The 15,495-nt window shown below is 38.8% G+C and overlaps 1 protein-coding gene across 4 annotated transcripts in view; it reads left to right on the forward strand.

The window, feature by feature from the left end:
* The window catches only part of LOC140749580 (ATP-binding cassette sub-family G member 1), a 32,208-nt gene that overhangs the window by 9,312 nt on the left and 7,401 nt on the right, over positions 1-15,495 (forward strand). For 2 of the 4 annotated variants that reach the window (XM_073082686.1, XM_073082687.1), the window contains exons 2-4: positions 2,795-2,948; positions 11,796-11,955; positions 13,122-13,267. In XM_073082686.1, coding sequence (XP_072938787.1) covers positions 2,795-2,948; positions 11,796-11,955; positions 13,122-13,267 — 460 coding nt within the window. The remainder of the gene's footprint in view (positions 1-2,794; positions 2,949-11,795; positions 11,956-13,121; positions 13,268-15,495) is intronic. The other 2 variants (XM_073082689.1, XM_073082688.1) reach the window with 1 other exon arrangement.

Here is a 15,495-nt window from a genome sequence, read left to right on the forward strand (position 1 = left end):
CTTAATATGGAAAACTTTTGAAATAACTAATCTGGATTGTATATTTGTAACACTAACTTTATTAAGAATAACTTTCATTTCATATTTAATTTCTTCTGAAAAGTGTTTAATATTTTCTCTACATCTAAACCATATTACATATTAAGTATTAAATACTTCATATTTTGTTCCAGTAAATGCCTATATTTAGTTTCTATTCTACAGTAACTTGTTTAATCTAATGTACGAGTATGCGAATCCATTAGGTAGCGTTTACACTATGCTCGTTAGTTCATCATAAAACTTTAAACATAACTTTAAAAACCGGTTCATATCTATGTAGTTTCACATTTTGGTGACGACAGTCGAAAGTCCTTTTTAGTTACTATTCCACACAAATATGTATATAATTCATGTTTAGAATTATTATATTAACAAAAACCCAACTACATAAAAATATAGTCTTAAAAATATTGTCACTCCCGTAATAGTAGGGGAGCCCAGGATGCTAAATGTGAAGAAACTCGAGCGTCATTGGGACCTATACGATTGTTAGATTAGACATTAGAATGAAGAAAAAAAATGTATGAGAATGTATGAAGAATAATGTATTTTCCTAAAAATGAGCCCTTTCCTATAGTTTGTGATGCATCATTACTTCCCAGGGATTCATTCTAACAAGTGACACTATGAGATAGCATAATAATACAGGATGTTTTATTTTCAAAATGACTTTTTTCGCTTCTTCGACGTGTGGTAATTGGCAGATTATGATGTTTCTCGTTTTCTAGCGTGATTGCCTTTATATTAAAAGGAAAATTGACCACGCTCGAGCATGTACAGTGATCGATTTTTTGATTCTGCAAACCCCCCGACATAGAAAGCTCATTTATGGTTTAGGATACTCTACAGGGGTGTAAGGTATCTCCCATATCTTAGCCTGACGCGCTCGAGACACTTCCGAAATCCCCTCTTGGACTCCCCAACTATAGTTTAGGCGCATCTAATCACACCGAATGTTAAATTTATGACAATTATGTTAAAATCCATCAAGCCGTTAAGCGGCATGGCGCGCCCTAAATGAGACATACAGACATACATACCTACCAACTCGTACATATAGACACCAAAAAACATTACCTTCCACACTCATGACGCGATTATGATTTAAAACTAAAATCAGGGTTTTACTTCTCTAGAACTGTTTTTAAATAAGAAATATTATAACTATAGAGCGGTTTGTGTATAAACTTTAATTTACTGTAAAATTTATATCAAAAACTAACATTCTGAAGTTAAATTACGATCTTATTTAAGATACAGGATACATGCCTTTAAATATTTACACACAAATTTCAAATGAGGAATATTACACATTGTAGCCACAATTTTAGTGTCGTAGACAAGTTTCGTTTGAGTATTAATTGCGTTTGAGGAGTGAGGTAGGTTTGGTGGGTTTATTTTCGCCCAAAATATGTTGTGTGAACCTAAACATTCTTTAGTATTTGTCATCTTACGGTACGAACAGACAAGCTTCTATTAACGTCAGCGATTCGCATTTTTGACAACTTTTATACTGATGCTGCATCAAGCGTCCAGAAGTAGTTGCGTTCACCGCTGGAGCACGTGTGTGTAGCTGGAATTAATTGATCGCTACTTCTAGCTTCCGAAAAGCGTGTAACTCGTCAATCTAACCAAATCCTAAAAGTAGCATGTCTGCTGCTAGCATAGCAATAGCATCAATGCATTTGTGGTCACAAATCGTATAAAATCAGGAATCCTTTATAAGATCAGTCGACCTTACATAGGATTCCTGTTCTATTTGAAGTTCGTTCAAATGTCAATAAGCGACACTGGCCACGTAACGTAAGGTAAGGAAGCCAAGGTTATACGCTACTTATATTATTTAAAAGTTAAAATTTTTCGAATATAATTTTTCGAATGAGTAGTACAAATAGTCTTCTGGACATTGAGTTACATGGGAAGTGCGCGAGAACCTCAAAAAAACCTTATTAGAATTAATTAACACAATTTAAATGTTTTTGTGTGTACACTTAACATGCAAGTTATCTAAACAAAATTCCTACATAAAGTTATAATTGTACATTATTCAGTAGCTTAAAATCTGTACGGTTTGAAATTAATTAATGAAATAATAAAATTTCTATAAACGTAGCATGGATAAACTAATACACATTATGGTCCGTAATGATCAGAGACCTTTTATTTTCTTAACGAGGGTACCTTTTGGAAAAGGTACCCGACGACATGGAAGTGACGCCGGGTTATGTGGGATTTTAACCGCACTAACCCCCGGTGGCCATCCTCAACGCTTGTTGGAGAACTCCGGGATCTCCGACAGAACGCAACCGGAGTCGTCCAAGCGCGATGCCCCGATCGGGCTCTGCCCTGGGAGAGCAGTTTTCACTCCTCCCAAACCATCTGGTGTTCACGACGGTATGCGACCACATATACCGCCGTCCTTCCCGGGGTCTATTACTGAACGGTTCGAGCTCCCACTCTTGCCGCCGGCAACCCCGGAAGCCCCCTTTTAGTTGCCTCTTACGACAGGCAGGGGATACCGTAGCCCTATTCTAGTCCCGGAAAATGGTCAGAGACCTAAGGTTAATTATCCAACTGCGGAGGGTAATGTTTAATAGTAATCTTTTTGTATATATTTCAACTTTAATCACTCTCGTGTAAAGCTCCTCAATATCGCTTAATAGGAGTTGCCTTTCAAGCGTCGTGTGACGTGTGAAGTGAACACCGTAGATATAAAACGTTCATTTACACCTACATTTATATCTGTTTATAGGTAAAGTATGGTATTCAAGAAAGAAAATAAACGCGAGAGAGGTGAAAATCCTAGATGGAGCCTGTGGCGCTCTCCGGCCTGGCCGCCTCACTTTCATCATGGGTCCTTCAGGAGCTGGCAAAACCACATTGTTGAAAATATTAGCGGGGCGCAAGTAAGTACGATCGTTGAAAATTAGGTAGTGTATAGAAAAATCTTATTCACACAAGACAACTGTTTTTCTTTATGAATCACAAAAAACTGGTCACACTGTTCTAAAAATATTCTTACATAAAATTTTAATCTTCTCTTATAACAAGAGGGGTCTAGGCCTCCCTGATGGTCAAATATCGATTGGTAAACATCAAATTAATTTGAAAACTTTTTTAGAAGTCAGGTACTACGTTTCCTCACGATGTTTTCCTTCACTTAAAATGACAATTTTTTATTCATAATGAGCACACAACTTCGAATAAGTGTGGCATGCCTGGGATTCGAACCTTGAACTTCCAGATCGAGAGGCCAAATTTCAAAACACTAGGATATCACTCCTTACTAAACTTTATACTAAACTAGTTTTTGCCCACGGCTTCGCCTGCGTTTAAAAGAAAATAATATAACATACTAACATACATAAAACTGAAAATTCGTACTTTAACTTTGCTAACGATCATCACTTGATCAAATGCATAGTTTACGATTCAATCCTTACTAATATCGATTAAAATAATCGATGTTTTGAGCCCAAAGGATCGATTCTCCGATGAATCGATCTTAGATCGCTATCCCTAGTTCCCGTGGGATTTCTGGGATAAAACACTATCCTATGTCCTTTCTCGAGTGCCAGACTATCTTTGTACAAAATTTCATTAAAACAGGTTCAGTGGTTTGGGCGTGAAGAAGAGACAACCAGACAGACAGACAGACAGAGTTACTTTCGGATTTATAATATTAGTAAGGATGTATGAAACACCGATGATAATCGCGGAAACGTTTAAGTCGTTATTGTAATTTTTTTTTTTTTTTTTTTTATATGTAACCTAACGATAAGGCAGACGGGCTACCTGATGGAAAGCAGTCACCGTCGCCTATGGACATTTGCAACACCAGAGGAGTCGCCAATGCATCGCCGGCTTTGAAGGAGAGCTCTTTTTACACCCCTCTTGAAGAGCCCCATGTCATAGTCCTGAGGGAATACCTCAGGAGGAAGTTCATTCCACATCTTGCACGTACGCGGCAAAAATGAACGATTAAACCGAACCGTGGAGGACCGCCACGGGTCCAGTTGATGTGGATGGAACTTCATCCTTCGGCGAGTGGTGCGATGAAGGAAAGGCGACGTAGGCACCAGATCAAACAGTTCCTCAGAACACTCACCATTGTAAAGTCGGTAGAACACGCAGAGGGAACCTATGTCCCTCCGCAGGCTTAAGGGTTCTAACCGATCAGAGATCGCTGGGTCATCGACGATTCGCACCGCGCGTCTCTGTACGGAGTCAAGTGGGTTAAGCTGGTATTGTGGTGCCCCTGCCCAGAGATGCGAGCAGTACTCCATGTGGGGCCTCACTTGCGCTTTATAAAGCAGAAGGAGTTGCCCCCCAGTGAAGTACTCCTTGGCTCTGTTCAGGACGCCCAGTTTCTTAGAAGCCAACTTGGCTTTAACTTCCAAATGACTCCGATACTGCACGTCACACGAGATGTCAACTCCCAGGATCCCTACACTTTTACCAATGGTGAGCGGTGTACTTTGGAACTCAGGCGCTATGACGAATGGGGTTTTTTTAGCGGTAAACGCGCAGACTTGTGTCTTCGTGGGGTTGAACTCAACAAGGTTAAGACGACCCCATTCCGAGACCCGCTCCAGAGAGTTCTCGATTTCAGACACAAGTCGGATTCTGCTTTCTTCCACGAATGTCCGAGAGGTGTTCGCACGGCCTGTGTACACAGCATCTCCCGTGCTATCATCTGCATAGCAATGAATGCCACCGGTTTGTAGCAGCATATCATTGATATGCAGAATAAAAAGCGTGGGAGATAATACAGACCCTTGGGGCACGCCAGCGTTGATGAGCTTCGTGTCTGAGCAGCACCCGTCAACTACGACCTTAATATGCCGCTCAGACAGAAAGCTGGCTGTCCATGTGCACAACCTCTCGGGAAGACCGTAAGATGGTAGCTTCGCGAGAAGGGCCCTATGCCAGACCCGGTCAAAGGCCTTAGCGATATCTAGGCTTACGGCTAATGCCTCCCCGTTGCTCTCAACAGCTTGTGCCCAACGATGAGTGAGGTACACAAGAAGATCACCAGCTGATCGGCCCTTGCGAAAACCATATTGGTGATCGCTGATCAGCTGGTGCTCCTCCAGGTACCTAAGGAGCTGCGTGTTTACAACACGCTCCATGGCTTTTGAGAGCAGTGAGGTTATCGCTATAGGCCTATAGTTGGCCGGGTCACTGCGGTCACCCTTTTTGGGAATAGGGTGTACAAGGGCAACCTTCCACGAAGACGGTACTTGTCCTGTGGTGTAGGAAAGCGAGAATAGGCGCGTTAAGACGGGAGCCAACTCGGGAGCGCACGTCCTGAGCACCACTGCGGGGATTTCGTCTGGCCCGCTCGACTTCTTGATATCGAGGGACAAAAGAGCTCGCCTGACAGCCTTCTGCGTGAAGCGAATATCCGGCATAGAGCTCTCACACCGCGGGATGGTAGGCGGTGTGGCCCCTGTGTCATCAAGAGTCGAGTTTGAGGCAAAGAGGGTACCAAGAAGATCGGCTTTCCCCTTTGCCGTATGGGCCAGAGAATCATCTGGTTTCCGCAGGGGCGGTAGTGAAGACCGACAGAAATTACCCTCGACAGCTTTGGCCAGCGACCAGAAGGCTCGACTCCCGGAGGGGTAACCAAGTAGCCGCTCGCCAATTCTGCCGATGTGCTTAGACTTCGCCTTGGCCATATGCTTCTTCGCTGAACGGGAGGCAGCATTAAACGCGGTTCGGAGCTCGGGGGTTTTTGGGTCCTTGCTAGCGTGTGCTGATGCCCAGGTTTGGAAGGCCTCCTGCTTAAGGCTTAGCGCTTTAGCACAAGACCCCCCAAACCAGGGCTGACTCCGTCCGCCGACGGACACGACAGAGTTTGGAATGAAACACTCCATACCCTGCCGTATCACGTCGGTTACAGACTCAGCACACGAGCTAGGGTCACCCGAGACGAAACATAGCTGCCTCCACGGGTACGAAGCCAGGAACTCCCGGAATCCGTCCCAGTCTGCTGACTTGTAATGCCAAACTTGTCGTCTCCCGGGGGGACGTGTCTCCACGGGGTACGACAAGGGCACAGTCGAACTTACCAAGCAATGGTCAGAGGATCCAAGGGGAGCCTTGACCATTACTTGGTAGTCCACCGGATGGGTAGTCAGCAGTAGGTCCAGCAAAGAGGCAGTATGGGTCTCTACATCAGGCACCCTAGTGAAACCGGGTACGACCTGAGAGAGCCCATATGCCAAGGAGAAGTCATATGCAGATCTCCCAGCAAAGTCGGTGGTCCGGGATCCCAGCCAATCAACATGATGAGCATTGAAATCACCAAGAACCACCAACTCTGCCGAAGGACACTGCTGCAGCATTCTGTCGGTTGCCCACTGGACGTGCTCGAATAATCGAGTTGTCTCCACATCTCCGCTATAGGACCTATATAGGCACGCGTAGACACGGGTAAGACCTCCGACGTCCGCGCGCAGCCACAACAATGATAGGTCCTTGTCTTCGAGAAAGCTGAGACGGCGATAGCAGACATCTCCCCGAACATACACACATACCCCGGCTCGACGCCTGAAGGCATGTTCTAAATTGTAGCCGGGGTAGTCCAAATACGATGTATCGTCCGGGGTAGATATCTGCGTCTCCGTCAAAAAGAGAAAAGCCGGCTTTACCGTCTCAAGGTGGTGGTGGACAGCATTCAGATTGGAATGGACTCCTCTGATATTGCACATATCCACAATAAATGTGGAAGAGGTCGCCGCTGTGCAACTTTTCTTCTTTTTAGGCTTTCTCATTGTGGTTGGTCGAAAAAAAGGGCGGGAATTTGAAAGGATTTGCGATGCTCCGTCAACGCCTCACGGGACAAAGTATGAGTCTCGTGACACCGAGCCTACGGAGGTGATGTGGGATGCTGGCGCGGGGGACGGAAGGGCCCCCGGTCCCCCCCGTGCACGACTACCTGGCTCCACTCCGGTCTCTTACTCCGGCAAGGTAGCCGCGCAACGGGATTTTTCGCCGGTTGGCGGGACAGCCTCCCGGGCCAGAGGTTAACAGTGTTGCCCGGGTTCGGGTCCCCAACTAACCGGCGGGCGGCCAGCGGACAACCGTTTCACCGGGTCTCCCTGGCCCCCGCGCCAACACACCACGCCCCCAGGGGCAACGACGCTTAAAGAGACCCAACGGACCCGTAAAGTGCGCCGTCGGAAGCACCACAAGAGGATGGGAAGGGAGGGATAAGGGGATGAACTGGCTCCCAGGCGCACTACCGAAACACGACGAGTCGTTATTAACGGTAGACTCCGACCTGAGGGTGGTAGCTAGCCAGGCAGATCCCACGAAGAGACCTTACCACCAAGCGGGACACCTTCGGGAATTACGCCAGGCGGTGTCAGATCCAGCAACCAGTGGAACCAAATAAACAATTTGTACCAAATAAATAATTTGTAATAAAATAATTAAACATAACCCACGTAAATATTATATTATAATGCAAAAATAATTATCTAAATTAAAATACTGCATACAATTTATAATGTTGATATCTTAAAGCTTAACCTTAAAGAGCTCTCCCGCTTAGTTCAAATAGCTTATGACTAAATAAATAGAGTCTATACTTGAATTACATTCCAAAGCAGGTACTAAGTGTCACTGACACTGCCCTCAACAACCTCTGAATGGTTTTTAAATGCAATGCACGAAGGATAATCAAAGCCTACACATAAAACCTAACTTAACAGGTAGGTACTTACACATTTATGACCATGTAATGGTACACACAGTACCGAATACATACCTACTGCTAACGCTATTAACTTTATTTCGGACTAGTTTTTGTTTTTGCGACTTCGCCCGCGTTTAAAAGAAAATAATATGACAATACATAAAACTGAAAATTCATACCTTCGTTATATTCGTAACATTGCTAAAGATCATAACTTGATCAAATGCATAATATACGATTCAATCCTTACTAATATCGATTAAAATAATTGACTTTTTGGTCCAAAAGATCGATTCTCCGATTAATCGATCTTAGATCGCCATCCCCGTAGGATTTCCGGGATAAAAACTATCCTATGTCCTTTCATTAAAATCGGTTCAGTCGTTTAGGCGTGAAGAAGAGACAAACAGACAGACAGAGTTACTTTCGGATTTATAATATTAGTAAGGATAATCATAGCATTAGGTATTTCAAATAAACCACAGAAAAAAATAAAATAATATATTTGATATAAAAACCTAATAAAAATATTATTTATGTAAGTTAGGTATATTTGTATTAAATATAAAACCTGAAATTAACTTATAAATCTTATAATATTATAAAACCATATTAGTTAAAATATAGTTTTTTACAATATAATAGTGTACATAATCCATGCCATTTTACATAATACCTAATAATTATTCAAATCTTAAAAATGATAAGATAACATAATTAAAATAGTAAATTATTCTTCATCTACAATATTTTCCTTTTTAATGTCATTAATAGTCTTAGTGTCTGTAATTAGTTAATTAATAATCAAAATGCGACATACTCATTAACGAACTAACTTAACTACGTCTTTAAAATAACGGTCAAAATAGTAAGCAGTTAAAGAAACTATCAAACCAAGAGCCCATTATCATTTATTTTGTTACAAACAGATAAGTGTTACAAAAATATTTATATTTGTTATCGGTAGTTTAAGTATTCACTTACAGCAGTAACAAAGAGATATAAATGATGTAAATCACAGTTTTGGTATCTACTTTACAACCTCGGCTTAATTACCGACGCTAGTTATTAAAAATCAATCTATGCAATGTTTTGACAACTTAAGATCGACATTTAACAAATTTGCATACATAGTTGCATTGTTTTGTGTTTTTTAATGTAAACATTTAGCATTGACTGAATATTATAAATCGTTAAATAGGGTAGTTTTGTATATATTTTTTCTTACTAGAGTTCATTTACCTTAATGTTCAACCTTAAAATGAACTGGCAAGTTGCTACGCACGGATGTACATTCAATAGATTGCAAAATTTAAAATTTGGTTATTAGACTTTTGTCATGTGTCGAAACCAAGTGATTTTCACTTCGGTGGAAATCACTTAAGGTATGAATGAGGTCACGTCAAACGTCGGAAACAACTTGTAAACAATAAGTGAGAATACGTTATGGAAGTAATTTGTAGTTTTTATTGGAAAATAAACCTTAAGAGTGGCAGGAATGTCGAAGTCAATGACATAGGTACATAAGTTCAAAAGCAATCCTATCGGGGTCTATTATCATGCAGTTCTAGTTTAAATGGATTAAGTTAGTTCATATAATCATTTTAATAGTGTGTTCGTAACAAAGCCAGTTTTAAGCAGCTGTGGCACGACAGTATGGCAGCTCCCGGTCAGTATCAGTCAGATCAATTGTTGCGCCATAAACGCCTTCTATATTAATTCTTACTCTGAGGTTACGACAGATAAACATCTGCAAACTAGAACCATTTGGATCATAATAGTACATTGCATAATTGTTCCATAAAGAATTGTATACTCTTACTATTGCAAATACGAAAGATAAGATAATGATACCAATTAGAACAATAATGTACAATGTAATTACAAACCTAAAGGACTTATAAATGAGACGAATTATTACAAAAACATAAACCCAACGGTAAGCTCATTGCTCATATTATTTTAATAAATTTTCCGATAGAGGTAGGTACCTATTGTGTCAGGGGAAAAAAATACCTATATTCCGATTGCCTCCTTTCACAACAAACTTGGCGCTTGCAACACATCGTGATAGGAATCCTACACTTGCAACCCATAGATTAGTAAAGATTACTCACTTCTAACAAGAAAATGTACCCAGTTTTGAGAATTGAAATAGTTGCGTAAAAAAGTTTTGCCACGTCTCCGTGCTAAAATGTTCCTAAAATATTTGAAATAATTATTTATTTATTACATAAATTACCCAGTATTAGTTATTTATTCGTAGATTTTCTCTAAAAATGTTTTTATTTGTCAAGAATTCAAAAAAAGTTACTAAAATAAACTAAACTAAACTTACTAAAATAAGCCGTTTGTGGCTTCATTCGCTTTCAAGGCGGTGAAGTATCTTTACTAATCTATGTTGCAACCACGCCATATGAAAATCATTTCTAAACTACCAAAGTAATATAAGCTAACAAAAGAAAATTAAGCAATAGTATTGTTGAATTTGACACGTACTCTAAACTTAGCTACCTCTCACATCTGTCGTGAAAAGGCGTCTTAAACAGGGGGTTTACTGCAATCTCTTAAAACAATATTATTCTGATCATAGATTGCAATTTCTTACCACGACCTCTTTAAGGTAAGATTGTTTTTATAATATTATAATAAGCAGTTTTGTATTATATCTATCGAAATTATTATTTTTTGCAGGAATTTAACTTTTTAAGCAAAATATGGCGATTTCGGTTGGTTTTATATAATGGATAAGCGAAAAATGAATACGGGTTTAAGTCTGTTCAACTGCGTATAACGGAACCCAATATAGTCCGTGGCGCGAAAGAGATGACACTAGTTTCGAAGTCTCGTTTGCTCTTGGATAAGGAAAAGACAAATTACTCATTCCTTTACAGGCCTAAATAATACTGTTTTAAGAAGGTCGTGGTACGAAACAAAATAATGTTGATGATTGAAATAAAACTTTTCTGAACTATGATAGCTTTTAAAAGATCATGGTAGGCCCCTAGGTTAACAAATATACATAACATTTATTATTTTTATTATTAACATCCTCCATGACAATTAGAAGTTCAACAGCAATTTATTTCGAATTATTGTTAGATGTTAAAAGTCAAAAGTCAAAGTTTTGTGATTTATCAAGTAAATGCAAGCAACATTGTTGTAACAGTAAATTAAATAAGACAGTAAATAAATCACATTACATAAAATTCATAAGATACATCCTGTATTATGCGACCTGCCAATTTAGCATTTAATAAAAAAAAATTGTATTATTTCCTCCTACATAATTTCGGTAATTATGCAGTATAACGTATTGTCATTTTATTGTACATTCGGTTATTGTCCTTCATTATCCAATTGCAAATTAATGTAGTTTAAATTGGAGCTATTAGTACGTATAGATCTTGACCCGTAACCACAGTAGGTACTTTAATCATTTAGGTAAACTAAAGTTATATTACTTCCGTAAGCTTACAAACAAGCGATAAACTATTTTCTGCGTTATCAATTTTAATTCCAAATACTGTAGGTATTCATGTAAAATGCATTATTTATAAAAACTATGTTTCGCAGACGGAAACCTACAAAAACGTGTTCCGTTTTATTTATTAGTTGATGTCAATCTTGATTCATAAACTCACGTCTCACGTGTAAACAGTGTAACATTAATGAATGAATAGATAATATTAAGCATACAATATTATTAGTTATTTTTGGCCATACAATCTATTATAATAATCTTACAATGACTTGAACTTCAATAAACACTTTTTACCGCCTAAAGGTAAACGTGTAGACGGATATAAAATCTATATCCATAAATAAAATAAGGTTCCAATATATTTGCAAAACGGCCACAGATGTGCCGCTACCCCTGGGGATTAAGCTGAAATGTCTCGGAAAAGTATGCCTCCCTTACCACACCCTTCAAACCAGAACAAAGCTTAACGCTGCTGTGTTCTGGTTTAGGTGTAGCGGTGCTGCCGGAATCAAACCACATAGGTTCAACCACCTTCAAATTGGCTACAATTTAAATTGTTTGCAGAAATACAGGGGTAACAGGGAGCTTGCAGGGAGCTGGTCGGAACGCTGTGCTGGTTGCTCAACACGCTACGCTGATAGATGCTCTTACTGTCAAAGAAACATTGCAGTTTACTGCATCACTCAAACTACCGAACGCTACACGACGGGAACGATCTCATGCGGTATTCTTCTTCTTTATTAAAGTAACATATGAACAGCAGTCTCCTGATGTCACCTGATGTGACGTGGTATTTTCAACCAATTACTGTACGTACCATTGCTGGGCATGGGTCTTCTCAAAGGATGTGGTTTTTGGGTCATAGTCAAACACTGTAGTTAAATGGGATTAATAGACTTCATCCACCTTTGAAAACTTTTTTAAATAACTCATAGCCTTGTAGCTTTCGTCGCGATAATTTTTACGTTAAAGCAAATGATAAATAATTTATTTAACGTCAATTATTTCCAAAAATCAGTAAAAGTGCGTGCTTAGAGTTGCGTAAAAATTATTTAATAAAGTACACATGTATATGCAAAGAATCCCTCTCATGCCATCGTAAAATCATTACTATAACCAACTACATACACGAGGCAAGATACAAACGCAACTCTTAGCCATACATATAAATCACTTCATTATTCGATTAGTTGTAAACATTTTACGCAGTTTATGTGCTACTTAATATATAAAATACAAAAACTGCGAATAAATAAGACTGATTGAAGGGTAATAATAATTGGCCAATTGCGAATCGATGTCGCACAAGGAGGGTTCCATAAGTCCCGTACCACCATTTTTTTCATTTTTTTTTTATTTGTTATCATATCAACAATAGAAGATATCAAGAATAGAAGTGAATGCATTATGAAAATAAGAACTGTCTATCCATTACGGTTGCAGAGATAGAGCGGACAGACGGACAAACGGGCACACGGACTGACAGCGGAGGCTAAGGGTTCCGTTTTACCCTTTGGGTATGGTACCCTAAAAAAAGGCTATCACGCAAATCTGTATCCACGTGCGGATCCGTTCGGCATGCGTACCACTTATACATAATGTTCACACGCATGCGAGTCGTGAAGACACAGCGAGAATTCACACACGAGATCTCACATGGAAATGAACCCACTTGACAAAAAATCTATGTTACTTTTAATTAATTAAAGCAAAATTTGTACGAATATTTTGTTATCATAAGAATTTTAAAGGATATTCCATTTATTATATACTTAAATAAAATTAAAATCCCCTCGTTCAATTGTTATGCATAACACTAAGCACTAACTTAACCTAACCTAATATTTAATCAATGCTTTGGTTTATGAATAATAAAGTAAATATTTCTAGGTTGAAACTGTATCAAGACAATTGGGTATTTGTGATGCGTACAACACGAGGGCTGGCCGGCTCTCAGGCGGAGAAAGGAAGAGATTGACCATCGCATGCGAACTCTTGACCGATCCCACAATATTGCTTCTGGATGAACCTACAAGGTAACAGAAATGAAATACACCATAAAATATCGCATTTCGTCAATCAGACCATCATTTTGGCACCGGCCGGTTCATAGACCTCAGATTACTTGAGATTTTTTTAGATCTTTCAAGCATATAAGATCCTCCACGATGTTTTTTTTCTTAAGTACGTGGAATTTCAACCCACAACATAATTGAGCATAAGAGGGTCAAGTTTATTCCACTATGAGCTTACCTGTTTTATATTACCTGTTAATTATGTCGCCCTTTCTTCGTAAACCTCAAATCTGTATAAACCAAATAAACACAAAAGATGAAGTATATAACCTGTAAGTTAACATTGGTTGCGGTCATTTGTAGTTAGATGTGGAGAATATACAATTTTACGGTATTGTTTAAAAACATTATACTGTATGCATTTTGATGATAATGAATAAGGTTTATAGCGTATTCTTGTACCACTAGACTCATAATGACGGCAATACACGTAACTATTGGAGTTACGTTCGTGCTATGAATGTGTGATGATAACTAAGGATTTTCTGTAAACACTAAAATATATAAAACTCTACATTAAGTAGGGTTGTGACTATATTTTTCGGGATATAATGTTAAATTAAAAAAATATTTAGAATATATTAAGTGTCGTATCCACTTTCGCAGTTTTTGATGGAAATGTTAGCTAACTTTTACAAATTCAATATTTAATTTGATAAGATGTAAGCGTCTGCCTAACTTTATTATTTGTATGATACCAACACACCAAAATCCTTACTAACCTAAGAAAATCAGTAAAATCGTAGAACTTACATCAATCCACCTTCAATTCCTTCAAAAAGATTCCATTACCTGAACTCTACATTTTTGGATACATTATTAAAATATTAAATAAACAAAAATGTTTACCAAAATAACTTGTTTAAGTGAAATACGATTCCGTCAACTTGATTTGTTGGTAATATATGTTTATTATGGTTACTTTTACATCCTGCTCTTTTCGTCGTGGTTCAATGTCAAGGTAACCAGTAAATGTGGTGAGAACCTTTGATATGTACGTTTTGGACTTTCATTTTTATATTAAGAGTTTATAGGTATAAACAAATAAACAACGGTTGGATCTTTATTCAATTTGTTAACACAGCTATAGAAATTAAACCAATACAGTTTAACTTGTATGTTTTAAAAGTGAATCTAATTTATGATTTGTAAAAATGACCGCTCATTTCCTTTTGCATTTTAGTAGATACATCGTAGTTCCAGTAATTTAATTGTGTATGAAAAAGTTATGATAACCATAAAAACAGTAATCAAATCGTCTCGTGGTATTCACGTTAACGAATATACACGTCTTTTTAACATTTTTTGCTATCACACTGTTGTGCTGCTTCCACACGCTTGGCATTTGCCACAAACTCCAAACCTCTACAAACGTTTGATTTAATTTGAGGAAGTAAAAAAATAATATAAAAATGTTGTGGTTTGGCACGGGTGTGGATGTAGCATTACATCGATACTCGTATACACAAATGTTTACGATCGTGAATCTATGCTAAATGTGCAGATTTAAGCTGGCTTCTAGCCTTATGTGAGCGTGGCGTCAGCCCTTATTCGTAATAATAACATAGTTACTTCAAGGACTTAACACGTGCTGCATATGTAATGATTTTGACTTGTTGAGTAGATTTTTATTTAGAATAATGGAAATATTAAGTTAGACCACCTGGTATATGATTTCTTTTTAAATATTATATAGGAGTAACAGACGAGCATGCAGTCCACCTGATGGTAAGTGGCTACTACCGCCCATGGACATTTCTGATCAACCCCAGATAGGGTTATATATTCCTACCTGAGGTCGGCCACAGATGCGCCGCTAGCCCTGAGGACTAAGATGGAACGCCTCGGAAAAGTATGTCTCCCTTACCGCACCCTTCAAAACGGAACACAGCAGCGCTTAACACTGCTGTTATTAAGCAGAAATAGGCGTGGCGGTGGTGCCGTCGGAGTCGAACCACAAAGGGTTCTACCACCTTCAAATCAAGTGCCTATGGTAATTCACAGATAAAGCATCTATTCCGAAAAGCCTAAATCCAATTCTTCAGACTTAGAGTTTTTCCGCCACTTCGTGTGTGAATATAACATGACATGATATACTTAATACAAAGTAAATATTCAACTCTTATTTTATCCATCAGAGGATATATTTCCAAACATGACAAAATGTCTTAATTTTTATTTCTAACCAA

Source organism: Epargyreus clarus, unplaced genomic scaffold (assembly GCF_041222505.1).
Source record: "Epargyreus clarus isolate Ecla_fem2 unplaced genomic scaffold, WU_Ecla_fem_2.2 ptg000018l, whole genome shotgun sequence".
NCBI lineage: Eukaryota > Metazoa > Arthropoda > Insecta > Lepidoptera > Hesperiidae > Epargyreus > Epargyreus clarus.